This window comes from Acanthopagrus latus, chromosome 15 (assembly GCF_904848185.1).
Source record: "Acanthopagrus latus isolate v.2019 chromosome 15, fAcaLat1.1, whole genome shotgun sequence".
NCBI lineage: Eukaryota > Metazoa > Chordata > Actinopteri > Spariformes > Sparidae > Acanthopagrus > Acanthopagrus latus.
The window spans coordinates 1,186,101-1,213,644 of NC_051053.1; the positions used below are offsets into that span (position 1 = coordinate 1,186,101).

General features: G+C 42.3%; 1 protein-coding gene across 3 annotated transcripts in view; it reads left to right on the forward strand.

The window, feature by feature from the left end:
• Positions 1-27,544, forward strand: part of gbf1 (golgi brefeldin A resistant guanine nucleotide exchange factor 1) — a 138,714-nt gene that overhangs the window by 102,683 nt on the left and 8,487 nt on the right. For all 3 annotated transcript variants that reach the window (XM_037122997.1, XM_037122998.1, XM_037122999.1), the window contains exons 20-32: positions 6,589-6,714; positions 8,396-8,478; positions 8,734-8,970; positions 9,946-10,039; positions 12,275-12,451; positions 12,606-12,670; positions 12,854-12,977; positions 21,761-21,832; positions 22,060-22,154; positions 22,252-22,405; positions 23,916-24,141; positions 24,523-24,680; positions 25,025-25,274. In XM_037122997.1, coding sequence (XP_036978892.1) covers positions 6,589-6,714; positions 8,396-8,478; positions 8,734-8,970; positions 9,946-10,039; positions 12,275-12,451; positions 12,606-12,670; positions 12,854-12,977; positions 21,761-21,832; positions 22,060-22,154; positions 22,252-22,405; positions 23,916-24,141; positions 24,523-24,680; positions 25,025-25,274 — 1,861 coding nt within the window. The remainder of the gene's footprint in view (positions 1-6,588; positions 6,715-8,395; positions 8,479-8,733; positions 8,971-9,945; positions 10,040-12,274; positions 12,452-12,605; positions 12,671-12,853; positions 12,978-21,760; positions 21,833-22,059; positions 22,155-22,251; positions 22,406-23,915; positions 24,142-24,522; positions 24,681-25,024; positions 25,275-27,544) is intronic.

Here is a 27,544-nt window from a genome sequence, read left to right on the forward strand (position 1 = left end):
GAACTCTTGTCTTGGTGATATGAAAAGGCAGAGTAAAACACTGTATTAATGAGTAGGTGCGTTTAGTTATATACTGATCTACTTGAAAGAATGTTGGTTCTCTTTCATAGCATTCATTTCATGTCTCACTATGGGTAATACCCCCGTGTGGCCTCAACAGAAGCACTTTATTACATTACGCCAGACTGGCCCTGATGACGTGAATGTCGTAGGGCCACCAGCCTTTCCCTATTTAAGGGGCCAACATGCTGTTATCATCATTCAAAAACCTCTTCTTGCATCACAGAAGCCAAAGCCCACAACAGAACAACTTGAACAGAGCCTAGCTTAACTGTTCAAAGACACAAGCAACCAACTCAGTCGCCAAATGCTTGGCTTTTGGTCGCTCTTTCACCAAATTTGGTATGCATGCTCTAGGGGCGAGTATTAACTAATGTCTTGAGTGCCATGTTGATAGGTTAAAGTGGGTGTGGCCTTTCGTTTCATTTCATTGTCTTTCTGCTTATCCGTGAGGGTCGCGGGATGTTGCCGTTTCCCCATAAGGGGCTGCAGGGCTTACTGGGGCCAAATCCAGTTCACACAATGGGCATAGGCCAGGATACATCCTGGATGAGTTGCCAGCTCATCGCAGGACCCTTACTGATGGCAGTGGCTGCCACACAAGGTGCCATCTGCACATCAGGCCTATTTGTCATTAACCATCATTGTTTGCGTTTTATTAATTTATGGCAAGGCTGGAAGGACCCAGAGACATGAAACATGGTATGCTGAGTATAAATGATGTCCAAAAGCTGCTTCAAAAATTTGATCCCAGTCCGTCAGATGGGAGCGCTATAACATAGGGTGTGAACTTCGAATTGCTCTCCCCGCCAAGCCATAAGTGCTGTTGACTTGAAATTTTTCATACACACCCTCCTGATAGTCCTCTACAAAAAAGCCTCATCACCACAAAAGCCACTATTACAGATTTTTTGCTAATTTGCATAACGATAAAAACAGTAAATGAATAGAACTTTTGAAAGATTGACTCGATCAACACCAAATATGCAACACAGCTTTGGGGGATAAAATGACAAATTTATAAATGAGCCAGTTTGGTCAAAAAATTTTTGCATTTGGCAGGGCTTAGAAATGATTGGCCATAACTCCCACACCCTTTGTCCTATCATCACAAAACCTGGTGGGTAGGCTGACGGGACTGGGAATCTGTCTACCAAAGCATGTTGAGCTCAACCTATAGGGGGCACTATAAATGCCATTAGCATGCAGCTGAAAAATCAATTTGGAGAAATCTGGAGCTTGTCATGGGTATGTGTTGCACAGATCTTTGAGGAACACGGCGATGTCATCGACTGCGGGGGCGGCTCAACCTATAGGGGGCGCTATAAATGCTACACATGCGTATCTCAAAGACCATCGGACAGAAATTCAGCAAATTTGGTATGCATGAGCTTTGCCGATGGAACCATGGCGAATCGGCAATGCTTACGTCTGGGTTGGCATCATAGACTGGTAGGCATACAAGAAAACGTCATCCCTATGACTCTCAAAACAGTAGGTGACCCATAAACACCTGGCCTGTGTGGAAGCAAGATGGGGTGACCTACCAGATGAGCTTTGCTCCTTGCAGCAAAAGCCGATGGACACCTGCTTTACGGCAACACTGAGGAGCTGCCCGAGCCTGTATACGTGCTGGAGCTGCTTCTGGATGTTGTGGACAACGGGTCCAATGGTGACTTGGGGTTGTTAATCTCCGATGATGACGACTCCTTGTTAGCGCCATCGAGTTGGGCTATGAAGCCCACGGCTGTAGACAGGACAGTTTCGCCGTCAAATTCACAGGATTTGGACATGCAGGAGGTGTGTAAACATGGGGCTGCAAGCTGAACATCCCATGGCCAGCAGTGCAAGCAGAGACAACCAAGTCTCGCTATGACAGAAAGGGACTGCCCAAGATGAAGAAGATGGGAAAGCAGGTACTTCCCATCTTCCCAGAACTCCTGGATGAGCTGGCCACTACATGGAGAGACAAGCCATAAAGAGACAAAGAGGGCTTCCCACGAATATCTTGTTCTCCCTTTTATCTGAAACTAATGGCTGTGGATCTGGTCATACGACACTTTCTACCTTTTCTGGAGGGCCACCATGTATTACACTACAGTGGTGGCATACATCAACAAACAAGGGGGCTCAGGTCCACCAGATTAAACTCAGTATTACACAGACTGATTATATGGAGCTATGCCCATTTTAAGTCTCTCAGAGCAACTCATGTACCCGGGGTGTTGAACTATGGGGGGAATTTGTTATCAAGGGGTGACCCGATTTATACAGAGTGGAAATTGCACCTGGAGGTCATAAAAATAATCTGGGAGAATTATGGTCAGGCAGAGATAGACTTCTTTATATTCTTGAGAACGCTCAGTGTTCGAGTTTTTTCTCTCTCCACGATCAGACAGCTCCTCTGAGAGTGGACGCGTTGGCACACAAGTGGCCGCGGGTTCTACGATATGCATTGCCTCCAATCACGTTGATTGCTCTGACTCCGGCGAGTGCCAGGAACGAGGGCCTTTCACTTATCCTGATAGCCCCACATTGGACAGGAAAGCACTGGCTGGCAGACATAGTACAGCTCCTGTGTGGTCAGCCAGCTCCTCTACCACTCGGCAGAGATCTGCTGACACAGGCGCATGGAGAAGTATTTCCCCCCTCACCCAGAGAGACTGATTCTTTGGGTTTTGCTCCTGAGAGGTCCAATCTGACAACCGTAGGGCTTCCTCAGAATGAAATTGATACAATCCAGGGTACGAGAGCCCCATCCACTAGGTCTCTCTATGACTGCTTTGATCATGATTCTTTTTCAGTGCTCTGTATTGACAGTCTTGTCATTTTTGCAGAGTTATTGGAAAAGGGCAGAGCATTTTCTACCATAAAGGTGTATTGGGCAGCTATCACAGCTTGCCATGTGGGTTTTGACAGTCGCCCAGTGGGACAACGCCCACTGGTGTGTATCTTTATGAAGGGGGCATGGAGGAAATTACCCTCAGAAAGGTCAATGACACCATCATGGAATCCTCCAACAGTCCTGGATGCTGGCAGGGGCATAGCCATCATTTCAGAAGTGAGGGGGACAAATTTATCATCCTCTCACATTCAATTGCACCTCTCCTTAGTGACCACATAACCACAAACAGCACAGCACCAGGGGACTGGCAGGAACAGCTATACACCTTGTGTCTTGTCCTAGCTCTGCAGATATAGGTGGACAGGACAGCAGATTTCAAAAGATCTTATAAGGTGTTTCTGTCCTGGCAGTGTTGCCCCTAGATTTTTTTGTAGCAGCGGTGCAGTAGTTGGTAACCTAGCAACACCTGAGGGATCCAGTCCAGTCCATTGGTGACTACTGGTGAGATTTTTGAAAAAAATTTGACACATTGAGACTGGTTTAGAGTCAGTCGGCCACATGTCATGGAAGCTGCTGACAAAAAATCATAATTTCTGCATGTTATTTTTTATAAAACAGAGGAAGCACTAAAATACAATAAAAAAAAAAAAAAAAAAGGTCCGTCTCATTTCTCCAGTTTAGTAATAACCGCAGATCTGAGGGGGGCTTCAGATGGCTCTGTCAAGTTTACCTAGCTAGCTTCTTGCAACTTTTAATGCAAGCTAGCAACTGGGGTCTAATGGATGTAACGTTAATTTCATAAGCGCAGTAATTCACTCACGGAGGATCCTTTAGGATCTAAAGGATATTTATTTGGTACTTGTTTTTAATATAGCCCAAGTTAGGCTGCCTAACTATACAAATGTTGTTGTCTGCATCACTTATGGCTTTGACGACGAGGATTTCAGCCACTCAACTTAAACAGTGACTTGTAGAAATTTTACAAATAGCAGTAATGACAATAATAATTGATTTCAAGATAACTTAGGGTGTAGTGCTTTCACTGTGTGCAATTTATTCGCCATTCGCCTGTGATGTTCAACCTACAGAAATCATGCACGCCACCGCAGACTGCATATAGGGGAAACTCTGGTCCTGGGCTGTCAGGTTGCCTGAGTGGTCGAGGTGACCAGAATGAGGAAACCCAGACAGATCCTTCCTCCAAATGACCGGCTTAAATACCCCCAGCACCTCCTTCGCCTATTTGGCATGTACCACTACCTGTCCTTCACCACATAAACATACAATAAATAAACAAATATTTACTTCAACATCCCTACCAAATATAAACATAATCAATATAAACCCACAGAATCATCTAGATAAATAATCCTAATGATTGACATATATTTACATTTAAAACCCACCAATCAAACTCCCCTCTACCTACTCTTCTCTTGGTTCCTCCCGCTCCACCAAGTGGAACTAATAAAAGGTGTGCGTACACCCTGGGAGGAAGAGAAGCGGCAGGTAAGTTTTATGCTTCACACAATTCCACAAACAGATCTTATGTTCTCACCACCTACTGCAACAGTGGCCCGCTAATCACTGACTTTCTCTCCTCCCAGGTGACTCTTGATGGCCAAGTAACCCCCTAATCCTGCAAGCATTATGTCAATAAAACAATTAGCTGTGTGCGCGCGTCTCATTACACCTATGTACCTACATCCACACACGTCTTCAATTAATCCGAGCCCTGTCTGATTTATGACCGACGTAACGGCAGTCCGTCGCCACATGGGCTAAACCTCATAAAGGAAGACCAGTCTCAAAACAGGCTGTCCAATGGATAGCTGGGGCCATTGTACTTGCTTACACTAGTGGTGGCTCACAACCTCTAGCTGGTTTGTGTGCACACTCTACTAGAGGATTGGCATCATCCTGGGCTCTTTTGAGAGGAATCTCAATTTGTGCTGCAGCCAGCTGGTCGTCACATCTGAATAATTTTGCTCGTTCCTGCAGCCTGGCTGTTATAGCACCCTCCTTAGCTCACGCAGTGGAGTGGAGGGTTTTTTTGTAACAGGGATTATTCACCAGAATAAATCTACTGTTAGGGCTGGTTCTGGTCATGGGTTCTTTCAGGAATCCGGGAATCAGTATATCCCATAGTGAGACACAAAACGAATACTATGACAGAGAACTTTAGGTCATTTGCATAACCCCGATTCTCTGAGTGGAGTGAGTGTCTCACCAGACCACCCTCCTTGCTGGTGTGAAGCGAGTCAGAGGTGGGCTAGATATTTTGAATGATGAATGACAGCATGTCGGCACCTTAAATAGGAATGGGCGGGTGGCCCTACGACATTAACGTCATCAGGTTGAGGGTAAGCAGGGGCATTACTAATGCTATGAAAGAGAACCAACATTCTTTCAAGTAGATCAGTATATAACTAAACGCACCTACTTATTGATACAGTGTTTTACTCTGTTTTTTCATAGCACCAAGACAAGAGTTCTTCATGTAAAATTGGGATTCTTATAGCTGTTTTTGCTTTGGAGGGTTGCAAGGTAGCCATGTTGCTAACAAACTGCTAGCATCTCTAGCAGCCTGAAAATGAAAAAGGAGCTGCAAGGAAGCCATGAACAAAAGACACAACCTTATACATTTGTGTCTGCAACATCAGAGAGAAGAATATATGTTTGTTACATGCTACTTAGAGAATTGAGGTTATGCATGTAACCTAAAGTTTTGAAGCGTTGCAACTTCCAGTGGTAAGAGGAAACACCTATCAACATGGGAACAGACTTTCACACAACACTGGAGCGCTGTCCATCCAGTGAATGTCTGTCCATTCCTTCTTGATTTGCATTGGTTCCTATCACTCTCCCTCTTCAATTTCTACCTCTTTTCTGCCTTGGTTGCTCAATGGCAGTTGCACTTCCTTGTTGCCTTAATTCAAACTTCATTTTTGCAGGAAAAATGTAGCCCAGACAGACTGGATAATGCAGTGAAAGTGTGTTTTATAGTGAACCAGTGTATATGAGGACAGTGCAGTTTTTACATATCCCCATTGAGCACAGAACTCCAATCTGAGCTGGTTTAAGTGGGATTTTGACCAGTGGAGAAGGGGTATTACTGTGGGTTGCAAAACCTAGACTTCTTTGTTCCACCTTTGTAAACTTGTAATTGACCCAGCTGCTTTACCTATGTACATATCTTTAAACAACCACGTTTCATGTCAGTTAATTACTTTTCTGTGCAGGTGTGGAACATAATTTCCTGATCACATGATCGTACAGATTATAGTAGTACTCTGACACAAACACAGACACACAATGATGGGCAGAGGACAGACTCTACAGGGGGGAATATTTGACCTCTCAAAATAGCAGGAGGAACCACGTGACCTGGAAACTATTCCGAGTAATGTCCTTTTCTTAGGCTGACCACAGACACACAGATAGTGACCTTGAAAGAGTTATTTTAGGCAGTGACACTGTAAATGAGTTTTCCACTCTGTGGAGTCACTGTAAAATCAGCAGGATGTGCAAGGTGAGATTCAGACTAGAAACAAGGTCAGCTCTTCTTATGTAATATACAGTCAAACACTCTACTGGTTTGGTTTTTGGTCTGAAGTGGCTTTAACTCATATTATATCATGTTAATGTGTTACATTGGGTGTACTGTATGTGTGTGTTTGTAGAAGGTGAATGGCTCTCCCTTCATGACCAATGATGCAGGCTTTGCCTTGGCCTATGCTGTGATAATGCTAAACACTGACCAGCATAACCACAATGTCCGCAAGCAGAACATCCCTATGACTGTTGAGGTGAGTCACACACATGCACAGATACACACACACACACACACACAGATCAACTCTAAACAAAGAGCAGACGCTTCACTTCTAAAGGTCGATGTTACGTAGCGTCTTATATTATTCATATTCAGGAGATAATTTCATTAAACGGGGTAAAATACAGACTCAGCTTATCCTGTGTGAACACACCACACAAAACACAATTACCCTGGTAATACTGGTCTTGCGAGAAAAGCACTTCAGATATACATCTATAGACTTTGAAGAACTACCTGCAATGTCTGACATGTTGGCAGATTTAGTTTTGAAAAGTAAAAAAACAGCTGAACTGTATTCATCTATTTTTTCTCTCTGTCACTGGGACATGCCAGTCTCTGTGTCTGATGGTATGAAATTCCTCTGTGAATATTAGTATTTTGCACTGGTGCAGCTTGGCAGCTCAGAAAGCTCACAGCTAACAGCTGTAGCCAGTGGTGGTCCATCTGAGAGGTGAACTCATCCTAACAGGCGGTGTGTGTGTCTCTGTGTGCACGTCTATGTGTCTCTGTCTCTGTTTTTTCTCTCTGTGATTGACAGCAGATGAAGACTAAACAGAGTCTGTGGGGCAGCTCATGAGCAGCTTGTGGGTGGGCCACTCTCACTGACAAACAATAGAAAGCACTTGCTTTCCCTTTTTTTTCTTTTGTGTACAAATACTTTGTAGAATTGATCTTTCTTGAGTTGAGTCATACCTCATCATACAGCTTGAGTTGTATGGTGTTTATTCTCATACATTCCTTAAAGGTCAGTTGTAGTTTGGTGAAGAAGGCTCGTTGACCTTCGGACTCAGACAACAGGCACAGGCTGCCACACAATAGTTAGGAGAGGGCCAGTAAAAGTGGCGCCTAGCACTTGAGTTACTTAGCAGCTTGCAATGCGTAGTATTCACCACAGCATGTGCTAGCAGTGGGGTTATTTTTGAAATGGGAAAACTATGCCCACCATCACACTGTGTAAATCAGAGCTTATTCCCTAGGACCTGACAATGTGATGACATCTTTTCAGTGAGGTGCAGGTCAGCTCAGTGGCATAATTCTGTCCATAAAACACACCAAGCTGTTCGATTTGGCAGGTTGTGTGTTAGCATTCCTAACATGATTTTCTGTCTGACAGAGTGTCTCTGATATGAGCATGACAAATAGAGGCCTGATCCTCCGTAGCCTTCTGCTTTCTCTAGCTGTCTCTGCACACGTTTATTTTTCTGTGTCCCTGCAGAGAAGCTCCCGTTACCTCCTTTTTACCTGCCAGTAGGACAAACCATGACTAGTGAGGAATAAATCAGAGCCTTGAGGCTGTCAGTCATCACAGGGTAGTTGTGTTTGTTTACAGGAGGCTCTTGGCTATAATCCCTGTTTTCCTAATGCTGCAACTGAAGCGTATTAAGTAACACATAGCCACACAAGCCCTTTTAATTGTTGCTTGGATGCACAGTTAATGAAGCCCTGAATGCCAGAGGCTTGGGTGTCTGAGCTAAGCTCATGTGTTGATGCTCACTGACTGACATGTTGATGGTGGAGAAACAACAGTTCTGCAAAAAAGTATGCGAGGTCTTTCAATAAGGTTTGTGCCAGGAAACAAAGGTAGATTAGGTAGATTAACCCACACCTAACTGCTTTGTTTTTGTTTCTGTTTTTTTTTTTTTACTTTACAGCAATTCAAGAAAAATCTGAAGGGGGTAAATGGAAACAAAGACTTTGACCAGGACATGTTGGAGGATATCTACACTGCTATTAAGTAAGCTGCCATCACACTGCAGCACTCACCTGACACATTAGCATGTATCTGGCCAGCAGAGAAATCTTACCTGTCAGAACAGCTTTGCATTGATGTTGGTGTCACAGGTGTCTCATGTGTCACATCAGCAGCAGTAGCAAAAAGTAATCTATTCATAAGGTCTGACAAAGATTCACCTACTAGCTTTTTCCACACCTTTTATTGATGAAGCTGGCCTGATTTGGCCACTGTTAAAGCTGAGCTTTTTCTGTGCAGGAGTGAGGAGATTGTGATGCCAGATGAGCAGACAGGGTTGGTGAAGGAGAATTACGTGTGGAGTGTGCTGCTACACCGCGGTGCCACACCTGAGGGTGTTTTCCTCCACCTGCCTCCCGGAAGCTACGACAATGAATTGTTTACAATGACCTGGGGTCCCACCATCGCTGCACTCTCCTATGTCTTTGACAAGAGCCTCGACGACAACATCATCCAGAAGGCCATCACTGGCTTCAGGTACATAATTTCACAATAGTCAGCAGGTGAGGTAGTGGAACAGGGAGATACTTTGAATGAGGATTCAAATCTACAGTTCCTCTACAAGTTGGTAGTCCTCTTTATCTCTCCTTTATCAGGTTCCTGACTGTGTTTAGAGAATTAAGGTTATGCCACATCGTAACCTTCGTCCTTCGTCAGTAGCTCACCTTTTTAGGCCACATTGTCTGCTCTTCTCATTCCACTGTTGGCCAGGCTCAACATTAGTTTGTATTATTAAGCAACATTTCAATATAATACACACTGTTTCTTTTCACATATTGTATTTAGTAATGGTGTCCCTTATTTGCTGTTTGGACTGAGAAGTATGGTGGTCAACAGATGTAAATCACAAAAGCAAGTCTGAAAACAAATTCCAAAACACAATGACATTAACCAGAAATCATCAGACTTTTGTCAAACAGAAAGGACAGGACTTATACTGGTTGAATCTGATTAGGCAGATCAGTGGGAAATCATACAGAACTGTTGAGCAAGTTACTTAATCAACTTTCTCAAGGGTTATGTTGTACATAATGTATTGAGTAATGTTAAACCTTAAGGACACATTACCATGGGAATTATTTGCATTATCATAGAAAGAAAAAAACAGATTTTCTCACCAATTTTCCTTTGTCGATGTAGATCATGATGACCAAGCGCGTCATCTTCTGTGCGATTTCCGGTCAACGGACCTTCACACCTTCCCACTTTTGTTGACCCTGATCTGCCCAGTCAGATTTAATAAGTACAAGCTCCGCGCTTTCTGTTTGACAGAATTCTGATGAGTTTTCTGGTTAATGTCATTGTGTCTTTCGACTTGATGTTGTGATTTGCACCTGTCGGCCACCGTGGAGACCTTAGATAGATAGAAAAAAAGAGTAAATGCAGTTTGGTATGCTGTCAAATGTTTGTTGATTTTAAGTTGTGTGATTTGATGTGTTTCTGTATTTGCAGGAAATGTGCCATGATAGCAGCTCACTATGGCTTCAGTGATGTTTTTGACAATTTGATAATCTCCCTCTGCAAGTTTACCACTCTAAGCAGTGAGGTGAGATCCTTTCAGAAAATGTACCTAGGTCCTAATGTACTAAATTGCTCCTACCAATTTACAGTGTGAAATCTTTGGTTTGCTCTTTAAGCTGGAATTTCTCACAACCAAACCAAAATCTTATTACTCTGATGTGGTGGATATGTTGTCTCCGTTGTGTCAATGATAAACTAACTAAATGTGAGGTTGTATGAGGTACTTCTCCCTAGTCAGTAGCCCTATTCACACTGGCTTTTGTGTGCAACTTTAGTGCGGCAATTCCCTGCCTCCGTCTCTGTAGCCCCATTCACACTGCCGTTTGCATGTGGGGGTCCTGTGCCAATTCTCCACACCCTCCTCTGTGTGAAAGTTTCATATGTGGAGAGGGGGGAAATTTCGCTCCGATGCTGATCCACCTCTGGAGCTAGCATCAGGGCCGCATTATTGGTGACCCGCCCCAGTGTGAATGGATAAGCTGGAGGTGTGGAGGGGGGGCGTGTTGGTCTGACTACTCTGATAACTGCACAGGTCCTTCACTTAACTAAATACAGAGAAATGTCCCACAACGCAACATTACAGGACCAAACAAAAGTAACGTAGAAACTGTAACTGTCTTTGGTAACTTATATGAGGAAAACACATACCACAGCTGTACGTGGAGAAGCGACCGTCCTCCTGTCCATCCTCCACCTGTCCCCCTGAATCATCCACACATTTCTGCTCAAAAAACCGCATATGTCTCCGGCAAAAACTTTGACTCACCGTGTGTTTGTGATGAAAATAAATCACAGTAAACATCAGCCCTCCTGACTGAGACTTCAGGGAACTTTCCCCAGAAAGCGGCCTCTGTCCCCATGAGTGAGGGAGTCTGACAGCGTCCTGTTTACTGATGGTGATTATGTAATTATGTAATTTAGCTCAAAAAATGTAACTTCATCACTTTCCAGGATGTTTGGCGGGTCAGGATCTCAATCACTACACGTTATAACAGCATCCATATGATTATAAACTGTCCACGGGTTTAGATTGACAGGAGGACACCTGGGAAACACCGACATCATCAACATGACGTGAACAGTCATGGCTCTTTAGGAGCCGCAGCGCAGCTTTCTGTGCGAATTACACACGTGAAGGCGGAGATGCTGCGCTCTGTGTTAATCACCATCAGTGGAGAATTGGCGAAACACCAGCTCTGGAGATAATGCTGAGACGCTGTGTAAAAAGGGCTAGTGTGAATCTCTCTGAGGCGGCAAGGGGTGAAATTTTGCTCTGGCCCTGATCCGCCTCTGGAGGTAGTATCAGGGCCGTATTATTGGAGAACCGAACCAGTGTGAACGGAGAAGCCGGCTTCACGTATTGAGGGCTTAAGGCAGAGATGCTTCGCTCTGTGTGAATCAACGATGGAGAATTGGCGAACTGCGGCTGTGGCTTTTATGCGTCTTCTCCTGTGTGAATGGGGCTAGTGTGTCACCTGTAGTAGATGACCGTCAGCTCTCTGATGGTGTGCAGAAGCAGCATGCAGCACCGGCAGGAGGCAGAGCTATGTAATGCTGAAACGTTACCAGCAGCAAGATGTATTTTAGCCACCTAAAATAGGTCCCATCTAAAATAACCATATCAGTTAGATGTACGTTTTTTAAATGTTTTTTTTTTTCTCCATTTTGGCTGCTTTATGTTGCCGCTACGCTTCCTGTGACACCACATACTACTACAACACTGATGTTGCAAGGTTGAGGAAAAATCCATCCTGCAATTAAAACAACCAAAATCATATTAGCAAAACTTGTACATTATTGCCAAAAATCTTGGTATTTCAAGCTGAATGGCAAAACACAATAGATATATCTTGTTTTTTTATGTTTAGTTGTAAGTCAAAGCCCCATGTGAGATGTCAGGCACATGAGGTAAAAGAAAATATGCACCTGCACATCATATCAATATAATGAAAAAATGAGAAACTGTATAAATTAAAATGTGTCATTTTACATTAAATAAAACTGTCTAATCTCTGACAATGCAAGAACAATTACAGGATTGCCTCTCCTGCACACAGCTGTGCACTTTCTGCCACTCCTCTCATCTACTCTTGTTTTAACTCAAATTTAATTTTATCGCCATAAAATGTGTTGTTTTTCTTTTTTCTTTTTTTTTTTTTTAAATATATATACAGATATACAGACCAGCCATATGATAAATACATTACAGTACAATTGTCTCAAAGTGTTGACTGAATGTTGGTGTGTCCTTCCCCTGCAGTCTGTGGAAAACCTTCCTACAGTGTTTGGCAGCAATAGTAAGGCACAGACAGCAGCCAAGACAGTGTTTAACCTTGCCCATCGGCATGGCAACATCCTCAGGGAGGGCTGGAAGAACATAATGGAATCTATGCTGCAGCTGTTCAGAGCTGAGCTTCTGCCCAAAGCCATGGTTGAGGTCAGTGCTCTACTTCAAACTTCTGAACATTCTTACATTACATTAGTCAGTGACTGGATCCTATCTGCTGCAGAGAAAGTCTGTGGGTTGCCATTTCTAAATGTTCTGCTGCCACCTGCTGTTCAGTGCTCACACACTATGCTTGTTGCCTCAGGTGGAGGATTTTGTGGAACCAAATGGGAAAATTTCTCTTCAAAGAGAGGAAACTCCTTCAAATCGGTATGGACGGATCTCATTTGCCATTTGTTGATGTACTCTGATGTACTATTTAATGCCTAAAAGGAGACTAGCTTTCTATTATTAGGAGAAAATCTGTAATAAATAGGGAGTGTATTTCATAAAACAATCTCGACCAAGATGGGCAAAAGTAAAAATTAAATTTTCCTGCTGTGTTGCATTCAGTGGTGAGTCAGCAGTGTTGAGTTTTGTCAACTGGTTGACGCTGAGTGGAGCTGAGCAGTCTGGACTCAGAGGACCGTCCACGGAAAACCAGGAGGCCAAGCAGGCCGCTGTCCTCTGCATAAAGGTAACATTTATATGCTACAACACATGGTAATGATTTCTGAAGTAAGTACTAAGTAAAGTATTCAGTTGACATGTTATTATAGTTCACGTTTTCGCTGTGTTGCCACAGGATTCTTGCTGCATGATTGCTCCTAGATTCATTCAAAATAGTGTTGTACAGCCAGTTTTCTATCTGCTTCACTAGAAAACAACTGCCAATCATTTTCTTCATCATCAGTCTGTCAGCCTTTTCAGTTGATTTATTAGTTTGTCCATCAGTTGTGTCAAGGCGTATGTCTACAGCCTGATGGTTAGAAATGCATCATTTATGGTATCTCTAGTCTTGTCACCATACCTTAATTTCTAACTTTGATATAATACCTTAAAAGATATCGTTATTTGATACTACAAGAAATTACCGTAGGAAGCATAAAACATAACACTTTCTATGAAGCATCCCATTTTTCATCTTTAGATCAGACCAAAAAGTGGATTGGAATTGGGTGGGGTGTCAGAGACGGGGTTGTGACTCAAATTGGAACAGCTGGTGGTCAGTCCACCTTAATTTGATGCTAATTCCGTAGCTAACCCCGTCATTTTAGTCAGTAGGTGGGACGCAAACACAGCCTGGCTTGGGTTGTATCGCTGGCCATGTCTTTATTGTACTTTTACTGTCAGTGACACACCTCACATCATGGTTGCTTTTGTTTTAAACTTGTTCTTTGATGGCAGGGACTACAAATTAAGACTAATTAAGACCTCTTGGCTAATTCTAGCATATTTACAGTAATGGTCATTAAGTAACATGATGTAACTTTCTGACCTTAAACTACCAGCTTCAGATTGACACAGCAACAAACAATTATTTTAACGGTTTCAAATATTAAGAATTGATGTGTACTGATTGAACTACTTTCAGTTGGTCACGTGACAGAAGGAATAGCATGCTGAGATTCCCTGCACCACTTAGTCCCCGGAAAATATGTTTTAAAGCGTCATATCGTTTATTTCTGTTCACAAGAAGATTGGCTTAAGGTGTCCAAAGTATAACTGCCTGCATGTCTACAACTGGTGGTCATCGCAGAGAAAACAGAACGAAGATAAAAGACGATCCAAAGCGGTGTGCAGCCCACTCAATCAATCTACTCATGGCAAATGAAGAGACACCTGGCTGGGCACAGCAACTTCTGTTTGAGGTGGCTGATCTCAAAGACTCATTTGTACGGAGGTTTGACGAACTTAGCAACTCAATGAAAGGCCATCCTCAATAGAGTCACCAATGCCGAAAAGATTTAGAAGATCAATGCGCTGCTGATGGCAAAGAAAGAAAGAATTAATTTGAAAGAATGAACTAAAGAAGTAAACTATCTACAGACAAAGTTTACTATCCGGGAAGCCCACAGTAGGAGGGACTTGTCTTTTTTGGCCTGGATGAAGGCCTGGAGACAGGTAATCCAGATAAGATGATGAATGAAATATTAGGTTTTATCCTGGACCTTAAGGACAGCGACCCGACACCTGAGGGTGAGAGGCAGCACCGTAGTCTACGTCCTCGCCCAGCTCCAACAGATCCACTGTGCCCTTACACTGTGAGCATGTTGAGATGAAGTGACAGGCAAAAAATCCTTGGGGCTGTGGCAAAGAAAAGGCAACTATACTGGGGAGGGGGGCTGCTCCGGGTCTGCCAGGATCTCCCAACAGAGATCAGAATAAAACATGCGGAATACGATGATATCAGAGGGAAACTCCAGAGAGCCGAACTCTGCTATGGGCTGCTGTATCCCTCCCGACTCATAGTCACCATTGGAGACATAAAATACATCTACAATAACGTGTCAGATGCAGCTGAAGATCTGAAGAAGAAACTGCCCAAGGTTTTTGGATAACATGAACGAACGACAAGAGGCTTAAATGCACCACCACTATGGTAAGACTCCCCTCAGCATTTGTTCTCTTCTTCATACTCTCACCACTCTCTCTACTCTCTCTTTCTTTATGGAGCTCCACAGGTGCAGTGCGTATGTAGGTATAGAGAGATATACGTGTATATATGAGTGCATGTTGCATGTTATTTTAGTGGAACTAGAAATATGGGGAGGTATAGATGTTACACAGTGTGTGTGACTGACATTCTGAAATTGTGCCGGTTTATTAGGGTTCCTACCCCGAAGGGGTAGAACCCTTCTAAAGTTGTGCCGGTTTATTATTTTTATTTTTTGGTCTGCCCCTTGAGCTCAAATTCCTGTGAGCTGGAATGGGCCAGAAACTTGAAAATTGGCCCAATGATTGGAAATGATGTGCATCAACTTTTATTAAAATATGAGGCCAGTAGTCACATGACGTCACCGAACGAGATGGTCTCCTAGTTGGACACGTCCCGATTAACCCACCAGTTCACCCCAAATTCGCTAGTTGAATCTGAATGGTCGTGCTCTAAGTCTTGGTGAAGCGATAGTTTAACGCTTTATCTACGTTGGGAGCTCTTGTAAATCATGTATTATGAAAACTAGAACTAAAAAAACTAACTAAGCTAACAGACGACGCAGACACCATGACGGGATATTAAGGACGCCAGTGCCGGTCTGAGAACAGACGTCAACTGACCCGGTTAGATGAAACAGACAGCTGCATCTCTGTGTTAGAGGATGAGAACCACCAGCTTTGCCAAACAGCGGATAAAAGTGCTAAAAAGTGTGAGGAACTACACCAGGCCATTGAAGACGCTGCCAACAGAGACAGACGCCAAAATCTGCGGCTCGTCTGAAAGAAAAGCTTGAAGGTAGGAACCTGACAGACTGTGCGAAGAAAATAATTTCTGAGAACCTGGGTATTGATTTGGACAGAACACAGCTGCAGCGAGTGCATCGTGCCCCAATACCAATGCCCGAAGAACACCAGCCACCCAGACCCATTATCATGCGGTTTCTACGTTCTTTAGAGAGGGAACAGGTGTTGTCTGCTGCAAGGGAGAAATACAGGAATAAGGAAGGTGTAATCTCGAGGGGCTGCAAGCTGTAATTTTTCCCCGACATGACTAAAGAGACGGCGGAGAAGAGGAGAAAGTTCACAGATGCCAGGAACCAGCTGCACAATCTGGATCTGCGCTTCACCCTCGCATACTCGGCCGAATTACACTTAACATGGAAGGGGAAAAGGATGAAGTTTACTGATCACAGAGAGGCAATGGACTTTATCAACAAGGAGGAGACAGGGCATCTGAGAACAGCAGAGGACGACACTTGAACTTTATCCCGGCGGACAGTTTGACCAATACACGGTATAAGGATCCAGATTGCATGGCTCAATATGTACAGGACATGACTTTTAGTTTAATCATTTTTGCACCTGATTCCTGAACACGTTCAAGAGTATGGGACTCCGTCCAACTGGTTGGGCATCAGGTTGGTCTATATAGCGGCTCAAAACTATGTTATGACCTGAGTGGTCCTCTTTGTGTTTGTATTTTAAGCCAAAAGTGACGCGGAGTGTCATAATTTACTTTTTAAGTCTATTTAGAGCCAGCAATGTCAGAACAATGGAAATGAATAGACTCACACTGTTTTGTTTTTTTCTGTTTGGGTTACTAACCGGAGTTATGCAAACAACATTCTAAATACCACTGTTTGGTTTGTGCGCACTACATACAGTATGTGTGTGGCATATTGTAAAAAGAGACACCTATCAAATGATTTTTTGAGGGGTCGGGGTGGGGGGCTTCTAATGGGGACCACCTGAGTGTGATTCATGGACCGAGTTTGCAGTGGGTCTCTCAATAATATGAGAGAAAGGGGAGGCGGGTATGCTGTTCTATGTATGGGGGTTTTGTTTAGTGTTCTATATTCCGAAGGGGTTTTATACAAGGTTTTCTGCATGTTATTAACCTGCGTTGTGACAGGCAGCGGGGTGGCACCTTCTCTCTCCTTTTTTTTTTTCTTCTTCTTTCTTTTCATTCTTCACTATCCTCTATGTGAGTTATCATTTCAGTATGGTCCATATACAAGGTATCTATTAAATTATGGCTAATTGTGTGAGGATAGTCTCCTGGAAAGTAAACAGGCTACAAAATCCAATGAAAAGAAGGAAATGTTTATTATATTTATTAAGTCGCAACAAACCCATATAGTTTTCTTACAGGAGACCCACTTGACTGATTCAGAGGCTGCCAAATTGAAAATAGACTGGGTTGATCAGATATATCACAGAATTGGAATTCATGGAATTATATATCACAGCATTGTAATGAACAAGCTAACAAATCACTAGACAGATTATGGGTCAAGCCCTAGTTGGGTTAAGATCGAGAAGGAACTTGCTGCGCCATTTAATATTGTGGAATTATTATCACAGAAGAAAACCTAATCTTACAACACTCTCGATGGGCATGGGCATAGGCACATAAGACCTTGGGGATTTCACAGTATAAACAAGGTTTTTCTTCGATATGGAATAACCCTGCAATATGTATAGGGAAAAAGACATGCTCTTGGGGTACATGGTTGGCAAAAGGGATACATGTTGTCAATGACCTCTACAGGGACCAGTCATTTGTATCATTTGAGGACCTTAAAGAACAATATGATCTAACAAACAAAGGGGATTTCTGGAAGTATTTACAGTTGAGGAGTAGTGTGAGGTCTACTTTTTGATTAGAATGGGCAGAGGAGGGAGAAAATAAGGTTCAAGAATTTCTCAATTATCGTCATACTCCGCACTTAGCCTCGGTGTTCTATAGAAAAATGTCAAATTTTCAAACAAAAATGTGTGAAAGCTTGAGATTAATAGGGCAAAAGGATCTCGGTGGTGAGATTAGTGAAGATGTATGGCAGGATGTGATCTCAAATGTAGGTTGGGCTACAAGGGATGCAAGGAGTAAGTTCATCCACTATAAGATCGTACATAGATATTATTTTACACCACTGAAACTGTTTAAAATGGGATTAACTCTGAACAGTAAATGCTGGAAATATCATAAGGAGTTGGGCACATTCCTCCAAGCTATACGGGACTGTCCTATGGTACTGTCCTTTTGGAAGGTGGTGCTGAAAAACCTTGAAGGATGGCTTAAACGACCTTTAGCAGAATCCCCACAATTAGGCTGTTAATGGATAAGGCTCTAATGCCACCAGGCCTTACCAAAGCAAAGGTCCGAGTGACAGTAACTAGTTTTGTTGTTGCTGCTCGGCTCATACTACGCAAGTGGAAGAGCCCACATAAACCCGAACTTGTGGAATGGTTAAAACTCATGACAGAGACTGCTGCTTTTGAAAAGATGATTGCTAGGGTTAATAATGTTCCAAGTACAATGAGTCAGATATGGGAAGTCTTTGTGAACTACATAAGGGGTGTGACGCCATAGAGGGGTGTAAGGCATGGTTTAAGGATAGTTACATTGCATGTAATTGTATTTATGTATGCTTTGAATGTGTATGAAGCATGAGGGGTGCCAGGGGTGGGGGCTGCCTTTAAGTTGTAAGATGAGTGTTTTATTTTTATCAGTGTTTCAGATATTTCTTTTTTGTTTGTTTGTTTTGTCTTTTTCTCTTCGTCCTATCTGTTTCTCATGTGTTACTTTCTAAAACAGGCTATTAATTTATGTCATATCTGTAACATTTGAAATGTCTGTAAAGTTATGTTAAAACAAAAAAAAAAAATTAAATGACAAAAAATAAAATAAAATATGAGCCCAGTCAGCCACATGGTGGTGTTGTAACTGAGGCTTGAAAATGCGATTATGGGAAGGCCACGCCCCTCACACCGTAAGTCTGAAATTTGAAAGCTTGAAATTTGACACACAAGTCCAGCTCCATGTGCTCTATAAAAAAGCCTCTTGGACATAAAGCTCCGCTGACTTGGATGTTTTGCCAATTAGCATAATCTGAAAAACAGTAAAATGAATAGAACTTTTGAAAGATTGACTCTATCAACACCAAATTTGGTATACGGATTCAGGGGATGTAAAGACACATTTCTACTATAAATGAGCCAGATTGTTCAAAAAACATGACCACCAGGGACCCATGTATTTTTGCCATGGCTTAGAAATGATTGGCCATAACTCCCACACCCTTTGTCCTATCATCATCTGCCTACCAAAGCATGTTGATCTCAACCCATGGGGGGCGCTATAATGTCATTAGCATGTAGCTGAAAAACCAATTTGGAGAAATCTGGGGCTTATCATGGTTATGTGTTGCACAGATCTTTGAGGAACACGGCGGCCGATGTCATCGACTGCGGGGGACGAGGGTCAGGGTGGCCGGTTTGGGGCGAAAGAGATTAGAACCCGCAGATTGCCGCTTGCGGCTATATTTCATTTTTGTTTTTGTGCTGATATTGCTGGTACACATGAGGGCCTTTTTTTTTGTTCATGGACAACGGATTGACAATCAGTCTATCACCGTTTTTCATATTCTCTTCTTGCCTTTGGCATTATTATTATTTATTATTTGTTATTTTTTACTTTCATTTTTACTTGGTTTTGTTTGCCCAGTCAGTGTACTGTCCCTCCCTTCCTCCACACCTCTATGTTGGTACAGAGTGTGCAAAGAAGGTATTGTGAAGTTTTATGGGATCAAACAATATAAATCTGATTAGTTTGAATGTAAAGAGAACTTCAAATAAAACAAAAAGTTATAAAATTATAACTCATTTGAAATCCTGATCATGTGACTTGGCAATGCTCCAAGAGACTCATCTTAACAAAGCAGAATCACTCGAATTGAGACAAAGATGGGTTCGGCAAGTTTTTTCAGCACCAGGTAGCGGAGCCTCTAGAGGCATCATCATCTTGATAGAGAAGAGAATATCATTTAGGTTGTTAAAGCAAAAGGTTGATAAAGATGGGAGATATATAATTTTATAAGGCTTCTTACAAAATGAAAAATGTACTTTAGTTGATGTTTATGCTCCTAATACTGGATAAAATACCCTTTTATCTAAATTGAACTTGGTGCTGTCAGAATTTGCCCCCAACCTACTGAGTGGGGGTATTAACCTGGTCAGTAATGCTCTGCTGGACAGGTCTGGGTGTCCCCTCCCATCAGACGTAGCATTGTCAAATGCCTTAACAGAAGTACAGAACTCCCTTGCGCTAGCTGATATTTGGCGTGTTGTTAACGCTGACAAACAATAATACACTTTTTATTTCCACATTTATAACTAATATTCCTGGATTGATTACTTGCTTCTCTCTCAGTCCTTGGTTGGCAATGCAGTTGATTGTAAAATGCATAACATTATTCTCTCAGACCATGCTCCCCTGTCAGTACACTTTACCCCTACGGCCTCTGAATTAATAATAATCCCTAATCCAGCTTTACAGCTCTCATCTGATGTAGTCAAAATTGAGTTGAGTGTGCTGAGTAGTAGTCCATCAGACGAGGTTGTACACTCATCTGCTAATGTTAGCTTACAAGGTTGTAAGCTAGCAGTGGAGTCCACAGATTTGTTGTCGCTGTAGAGTAAGACAGCTGCTTTGTACAAAGTTGACAAACAGCTTTGTTAGTTACTTTTCCATCTGCTGCGTAGAACCCTACACTCTTCTATATACTACTTCTCGGATGCTTTGGTGTCGTGATGGTCCGTTCAGAACGGCTTTGTTCGCCAGTATCCTCCATTTTTGTAGCCAACAACATAATGTTACTAGCTGAATTGATAGGTCAAGGGTTAATAGGGCGTGCAATAGGTCAAGGTGATTTAGAGCGCCCTCTGCTGGATCACAAAGCGAACTACTTCAAACGGTCTGTTGCGCTTATAGACTGATTTCGAACAGGTCTTTACATTCAGATAACAACCCCCCCCCCCCCCCCACTTTTGAACGAATATTCGGATTTCGAATAAAAAGTGACAGGCCTACAACATGTCCACTGTGTAATAATCCCTTGTTTACCACAGGAGGTAAACCTCTTAAGAATAAAGTATGGCAACAGTATAATATAAGTCAGTTGGGCCAAGTAATTAGTGATGGCAAAATGAACCCATTTAATGACTTAAAATTACAATTTGGACTGATCGATACAGAATTTCTCTAATATCTACAAATCTGTCATGAAACCTTTACTCTCCAAAGAGATAAGGAATAAAACATATTTAGAAAACAAGAAAGGTACAGTGTCAGCAATCTATAAATTATTATATTCTGCTGCTCCTGACAGAAACTCCCAAACTAAATTACAATGGGAACGTGATATGGATGTACCTATTTCCCTCCCACAATGGGATAGAGCACTTAAAAGTTGTATAAAAGTGTCAGATACAAAATTTAACAGATAAAGATATTACACAGAGCTTATATTACACCTTGCAATCTGAATGCATTTGATAATACATTATCCAAATCTTGCTGGCATGGTTGTGAGGTGGAGGGTACACTAATGCACTTACTGTGGTACTGCCCTCCTGTTAAGAGGTTTGGTTGAATGTTATTGAAAGCTTGTCACGTGTCCTTAACATAGATATAAAACGCTGCCCGATAACCTGTATATTAGGTGCCACCTATGGACACTGCAAAACCCAAAACTGTATAAAGTATTATTGTCCTGGCTTTTATGTCAGCTAAACAGATCATTTTGATGAACTGTAAACAACATAAGCCAAATTGTTTTAGTATGGAGAACTGGCGTAAGGACTTAATGGAGTTTTTATCATTGGAACAGGCCGCCTCCACACTAGTAGAGGATAATAGGCCAGATGAAGTGTGGAGTTTCTCCAAGATTGGGAATGAGGATACTACCTGTTCAGAGCATTTTCTATTTGAGTTTCAAAATGTGTCAGCATCACTGAGATTTACTTTTTTTCTCTTCCTAGCAATGTGACCCAGAAAAGCTCATCACAGAGAGTAAATTCCTACAGCTGGAGTCTCTACAGGAGCTAATGAAGGTGATTTCTTTCAACATTTCTTATCAATATAAATATATGAGAGACAGAGACAGAGCTCTGAATTGTCGTGTTGTTTATTGATTTGGTATAGTACAATGCTGGTGCTTGTAGGCTAGAATGGATAAATCTATGTAATATGTTTAATAGCATTAATGTCATGGACAGTAAAAAAGATGACAAATAAATATCCCCAAACAGAAACAAACTCGATATTGTCTCCTCCTCAGGCTCTGATATCAGTCACCCCAGATGAAGAGACGTATGATGAGGAGGATGCTGCCTTCTGCTTGGAGATGTTGCTGCGTATAGTTCTGGAGAACCGGTAGGAATGGCAGTCTGACAGTAACACTTTCACAGTACATCATGTGTGTTGTCTGGGTCATTTTGAACACAACCAACATCCCTCTGTGTTTGTGTAGAGACCGTGTGTCATGTGTGTGGCAGACGGTGCGTGATCACCTGTACCACCTCTGTGTCCACACCAATGAGAGCTGCTTCCTGGTGGAAAGGGCTGTGGTGGGACTCCTTCGACTCGCAATCCGCCTGCTGCGACGAGAAGATATTAGCTCTCAGGTACACCATACACACACACACACACACACACACACACACACACACACACACACACACACACTCTGATGTCACAGGCTGAGACAATCCTGTCAGGTCAGCATTAGTCCAAACAGTGGATGTGCTTTGGTCCAACGCCATGTGTCTTGTCAATTACTTTGAATAGCACATGGACTTTTTTAAGTGAATGTCCACTCAAACTCATATTAATGTACATTAAATCATCTTCAGGCTGAGGATGCATTAGCTGACAGAGAGGTGCAGCAAGGGCATTCCACTACATATATTTTATATTAGAGAAGTAGTTCCAACAGACTCATGTAATCATGTTTTATCTTAAAATGTATATGTGGAAGTGAAAGTGATTCTCTTATATCTGTGGTATGACTTGGTGAAAGAAGACTGTAGAAGCCTGTCATTAGGGCGCCTATTACAGTCAGCATTCCCCTGTTCCTTCTGCTGTCTGTGTGGGATTGTCTCCGCAGGAAACAACAACCTCCAAGCTAGCATCCTGCATGCTGAAAATGTTACCCTCTCCCAAGGGCTGGCCAAAATCTCCACTTCTTTAAGATATACTGATATATTTTTAAATGCGATAAAGTTTCAGACACACATTTATATCGATATAGTTTGAAGTTGAGCCATATAACATGTGTCTGCTATAAAGCTATACCAGTGTATGTCTCTTCTCTGTCACACTCTCTGCACAGCTCTTCCACTGAGGGAGACATAGCACACTGACTCTATTTAAATTAAGCTGCTAATTAGTGTACAGTTCAACAGACCCATGTGTTACAAGTGCTATTTCTGTGCCATGAATAAAATCATTACGGATGCATTATATAAAAAAAAATACAGTAAGCCCGCTGATAACTTTATCTAAATGAAACTAAAAACTCAAGGTGGAGTGGGTTGAAAGCATGTGAACACTATTGTGGTAAACGTATTTTCTCAAGTTTAGCAGGTCTGTGTGTGTATTGGTTGTGGTGGTTCAATGTGCTGACCCTCTTCCTGGTATGTTTTTTGAATGTAATATGTATCTATGTCTTGTCCTTCATCGAAGTCTTCCTCAGAGAGTGTTTCCCAGGCTGATGACTTTAGAGTGGCTCCAACATGTGTGCCAACAGGTAGAACAGTGTGCTTTTGTCCTGCAGCTGCACAGCATAAAAGTGACACATTTGCAAAGTATGACATTTCAGAGCTCATGTCTTTGGCAACGAGTGACTGACTGTGGAGCATGTAGTTTGTCCACATCACTTGTGGAGTTACATCCTTTACAAGAATCAGTCCTGGTGCTTGCACCATCAAGGTACTTAACCCCAAATTACTCCTGATGAGCAGTGGGCACCTTGCACGGCAGCATCAGTGTATGACTATATCTGTGAACGGGTGATGTGACCAGTGATGTAAAGTGCTTTGAGATCCATTTTAGTGATGGTAGAATTGAATGGATGTTCAGTATTTAAAGGTCCACTGAAGTAAGAGCGTCTTGTCTCCCCCTGTGCACACACAGGTTCTCCTCTCTCTGCGTCTCTTGCTCATGATGAAACCTCACGTCTTGTCCCGGGTCAGCAGGGAGGTGGCCTATGGCCTTCATGAGCTGCTGAAGACTAATGCAGCCAACATCCACTGTACAGACGACTGGTACACACTCTTCTCCCTGCTGGAGTGTATTGGAGCCGGAGTGAAACCTCCTGTCTCTTTCCAGCTCACCTCCACCACTACTGACAATGACACAGGTTCGGTATTGGTCTCAGCATCCAGACTAGCCTTGTGATTGTGATTGTGACTTGTGGTTTTACACTGATGGGCATATATTCAGTCCAATCTCCATTTCATATTGGTTGACAGCGCTGATGTAAAAGCTTGCAGATGGTCTCTGATAGTGTTGTTGATATGATATGATGGTGAATGCACACCTCTCCTATCCTCCAATTACTAGTTGATGAACACACTAAATAAAAAGTGGTATTGTAATGAGTGTTCTTAAAATAATTTCATCCAGTTTGTATTATTCAAACCAAACAGTGATACAACATGAGCCTTAGGTATGCAAAAAAGTCAAGCATGTAAACAGTGGCAGAGAATGAAGATCAGTGATGATGTATTTGTGTGCCCAGGAGCCCAGTCAGACAGTGAGCTGTCTCCTCATCATCCAAGTGAAGTGAATGTAGACCGCGGCTACACATCTGACTCAGAGGTCTACACTGAGCACAGCAAGACCCGGATCCCTCGCTCCACAACAGACGTGGATGTAGCAAGCAGTGGATGGCTCGTGGTCAGCACACACATGCCTACACACAAACATGTCCTCACATACCATATGCTTAGTATGACATCAAACCACTGTGATAAGAATACATTTTTTGAGCTCATGGGGGTTTTGGCGCCTTGCTCGGCAGTAACCCAGGAAGTGAGCACCTCTTCAGCTGCTAGTCTGTAACCTTCCATATTGTGGTCTGCAGCTGGACTTGCGGCTGGACTTGAACCGGCCACCCCCCAAGCCAAGTCTCTACCAACTGAGCTACTGCTGCCCCCGGATACCTCCAACGTAAAGATTTCACTGATGTGTGGTCAAATTCTGATGCATATTTAAATTCCTTGGTTTCTGTTTTTTTCCAGGTTGGGAAAGATGACCTTGAATCGAGTAAGACCCCACCAGTCAGCTCTAAAGCTCAGCTGAATCACCCACTGGTCAACCAGTACAGTCTGACACTGGGTCAGGATCTTGGCCAACATGACACCAAGTCTCTCATCAAGTGTGTGGAAACACTCTCTTTCATCGTTCGTGATGCTGCCCACGTCACCCCTGACAACTTTGAGCTGTGTGTTAAAGCTATACGAGTGTTTGTGGAGGCCAGCCTCAATGGAGGTGAGACATTGAAATACATTTTAGAATTTATAGGACCAGATTTGAAAAGTCACAGGGTTCTCACACTTCTTATTCAAAGGTCTGCATCTGATTTTCTATTCAAGGTAAGGGGTCCCGAGTGATTGATGCCAACAACATAACATTTAATCAATAAATAAATAATAAATCAATAATGGATTGGCACTCAGTAGAACAGATACTTTTAATGTGAAAAAAAATCCTGGATCCTGATCTTTTTATCCAGATCCACTTAATAAAATGCTTTAGTTTCGTCTTTCATTATTAAACGTGCTGTAGTGAAAGAACAAGAGTGTAGATGTAGGCCTATGTATTTAAAACAACATTCATGGTCATTGCAGTTTAGATTTCTGACTGCATCATGACATCTCTGTCCGTACGTGTTTTGTGTCAAACTGGCACAGACACACATGGACTGAAGCATATTTTTGTAAGTACATTTACAATCGTTGGAGATGTTGTGTAGTTGGAAAAATATGTTTCTGTAATTTAGGAGCTGACAGCACATTCTCATGTGTAATGTTAATGCATGAACTCTCTCAACATGCTCTCACTTTCTCCTGCAGTTAACTTAGCCATGACTTAAATATTAACATCATGGACATAAACCTGATATGCTGCTGTGTATTCAAAATCACAATTATCAACACAAGAATTTATCAGTTTTATTCACTTTAAAACTGAATCGTTAACTGACATAATATATGGGAATTTTCATAAGAACTGTCCTGGGTGGGGTCATGATTGACTTGCTGACCTATGTCAACATCTAGACTGAGGTCTGGACATAGTGAAAATATATTGACCAAAAAAACCTGAAAGTGCTCAGAGGTCAATGTGTATAACAAAAATGGCAGGCGCTCTTTGTTAAATGACTGGATGTGCAATCTTCCAAAGGTTTGCATTATAGAGGACTATCTGTGTCTCACTGAGACCTCTAAACCTTTCACTTGTTTTGAGGATTCTGGTGTTGATAACCATGAAGTTGCAACAGGCCTGTCTGTAATCTCTGTTTTCATGTGATGGATGAGCTTATTTTAGTTTTTCATGCCTAATCTACATGAACTAATCCTTCTACCTCTCCTCAGCAGTTAGTTGCTATTGTGTGCCTGTGTGTGCTATACATACCTCGCTGCAACCCATCTTTTTACACTTCAGGTCTGTTATATTTTTTATCTTCATGTATAAACACCTGATTTAACCCTCTTAGGCCTTTAACTCTTTGGACAGATAAGAAGTATATTGACCAAATATTAGAAATAGAAATCTATCATTCTCTCTAGCATCCTCATAATAGTTGTTCTATATTTGCCCTCACAACTCTGTTAAGACTGTTGTGGCAGCATGTAGGAATGTTTGATTCAGACCAGAGTGATTTGATATCTACTTAAACCTTCAAACTCCAGTGTCAGATGGAGACATACCAAACAACCATACAACTTGACAGGTTTTAATAGCCACCATGTAAGGGCCATCAGTCTGCTTTGCTTTTTGTCCTTTTTCATGTTGGCACCGCAGTGTCCTGCCCTACATTCCTCTTCCTCTTCCTCTTCCTCTGTCTGTGCTTGATCCTGCTTGTCATCTGCCCCTCAAGATTCCCCTTTTGTCATTGTCCTTGTGCGGAGTCTGGTCTGCAGTAAGACAGGAATTAAGGTTGAGAAATGGCAGCAGTGCACTTGTGCTTTGGAATAGCTGGTGGCCTATTTATTTTCTAAAGAGCTTCAGTCATATTAATGATAGTATCTCCCTACCTCTTCCTGTGTGTTACTTTTTTTAAAATCCCTGTACAGGAAACAACACCATCAATAATCTGAGTAACACAGCATACCAAGCAATTACCTTTCTGCTAAAGAGATTTTCAATGCGCCTCCCCACGTGCAAACACATTTACAGACCTGGGCACCAACTCTCCATTCTGGGTTTAGCCCTACCCAATATGATTATGGTTTTAAGAAGTACAAACAAGCCAGAGCATTTTTCCAAGAATTGGTTTAGCCAAACCTTTGTTTAGTGCTGATACAGCACTATGGAGATAGGTCTGGCTATGGGAGACTCCTACAGATATTTGTTGGTTAAGAAGACCAGAAGAAGGGCTGTTGCCCAACCGTCTCATCAACCATCACTTAAACTGTTGTATTTCCAACTATGAAACAGCACCACTTAAACAGAAACACAAGTATAAAAGTATGCTGCCTGTGTGGCTGTAATGCTCAGCTCAGACAGAAAGTACAATTGATTCATGAATGAACAAC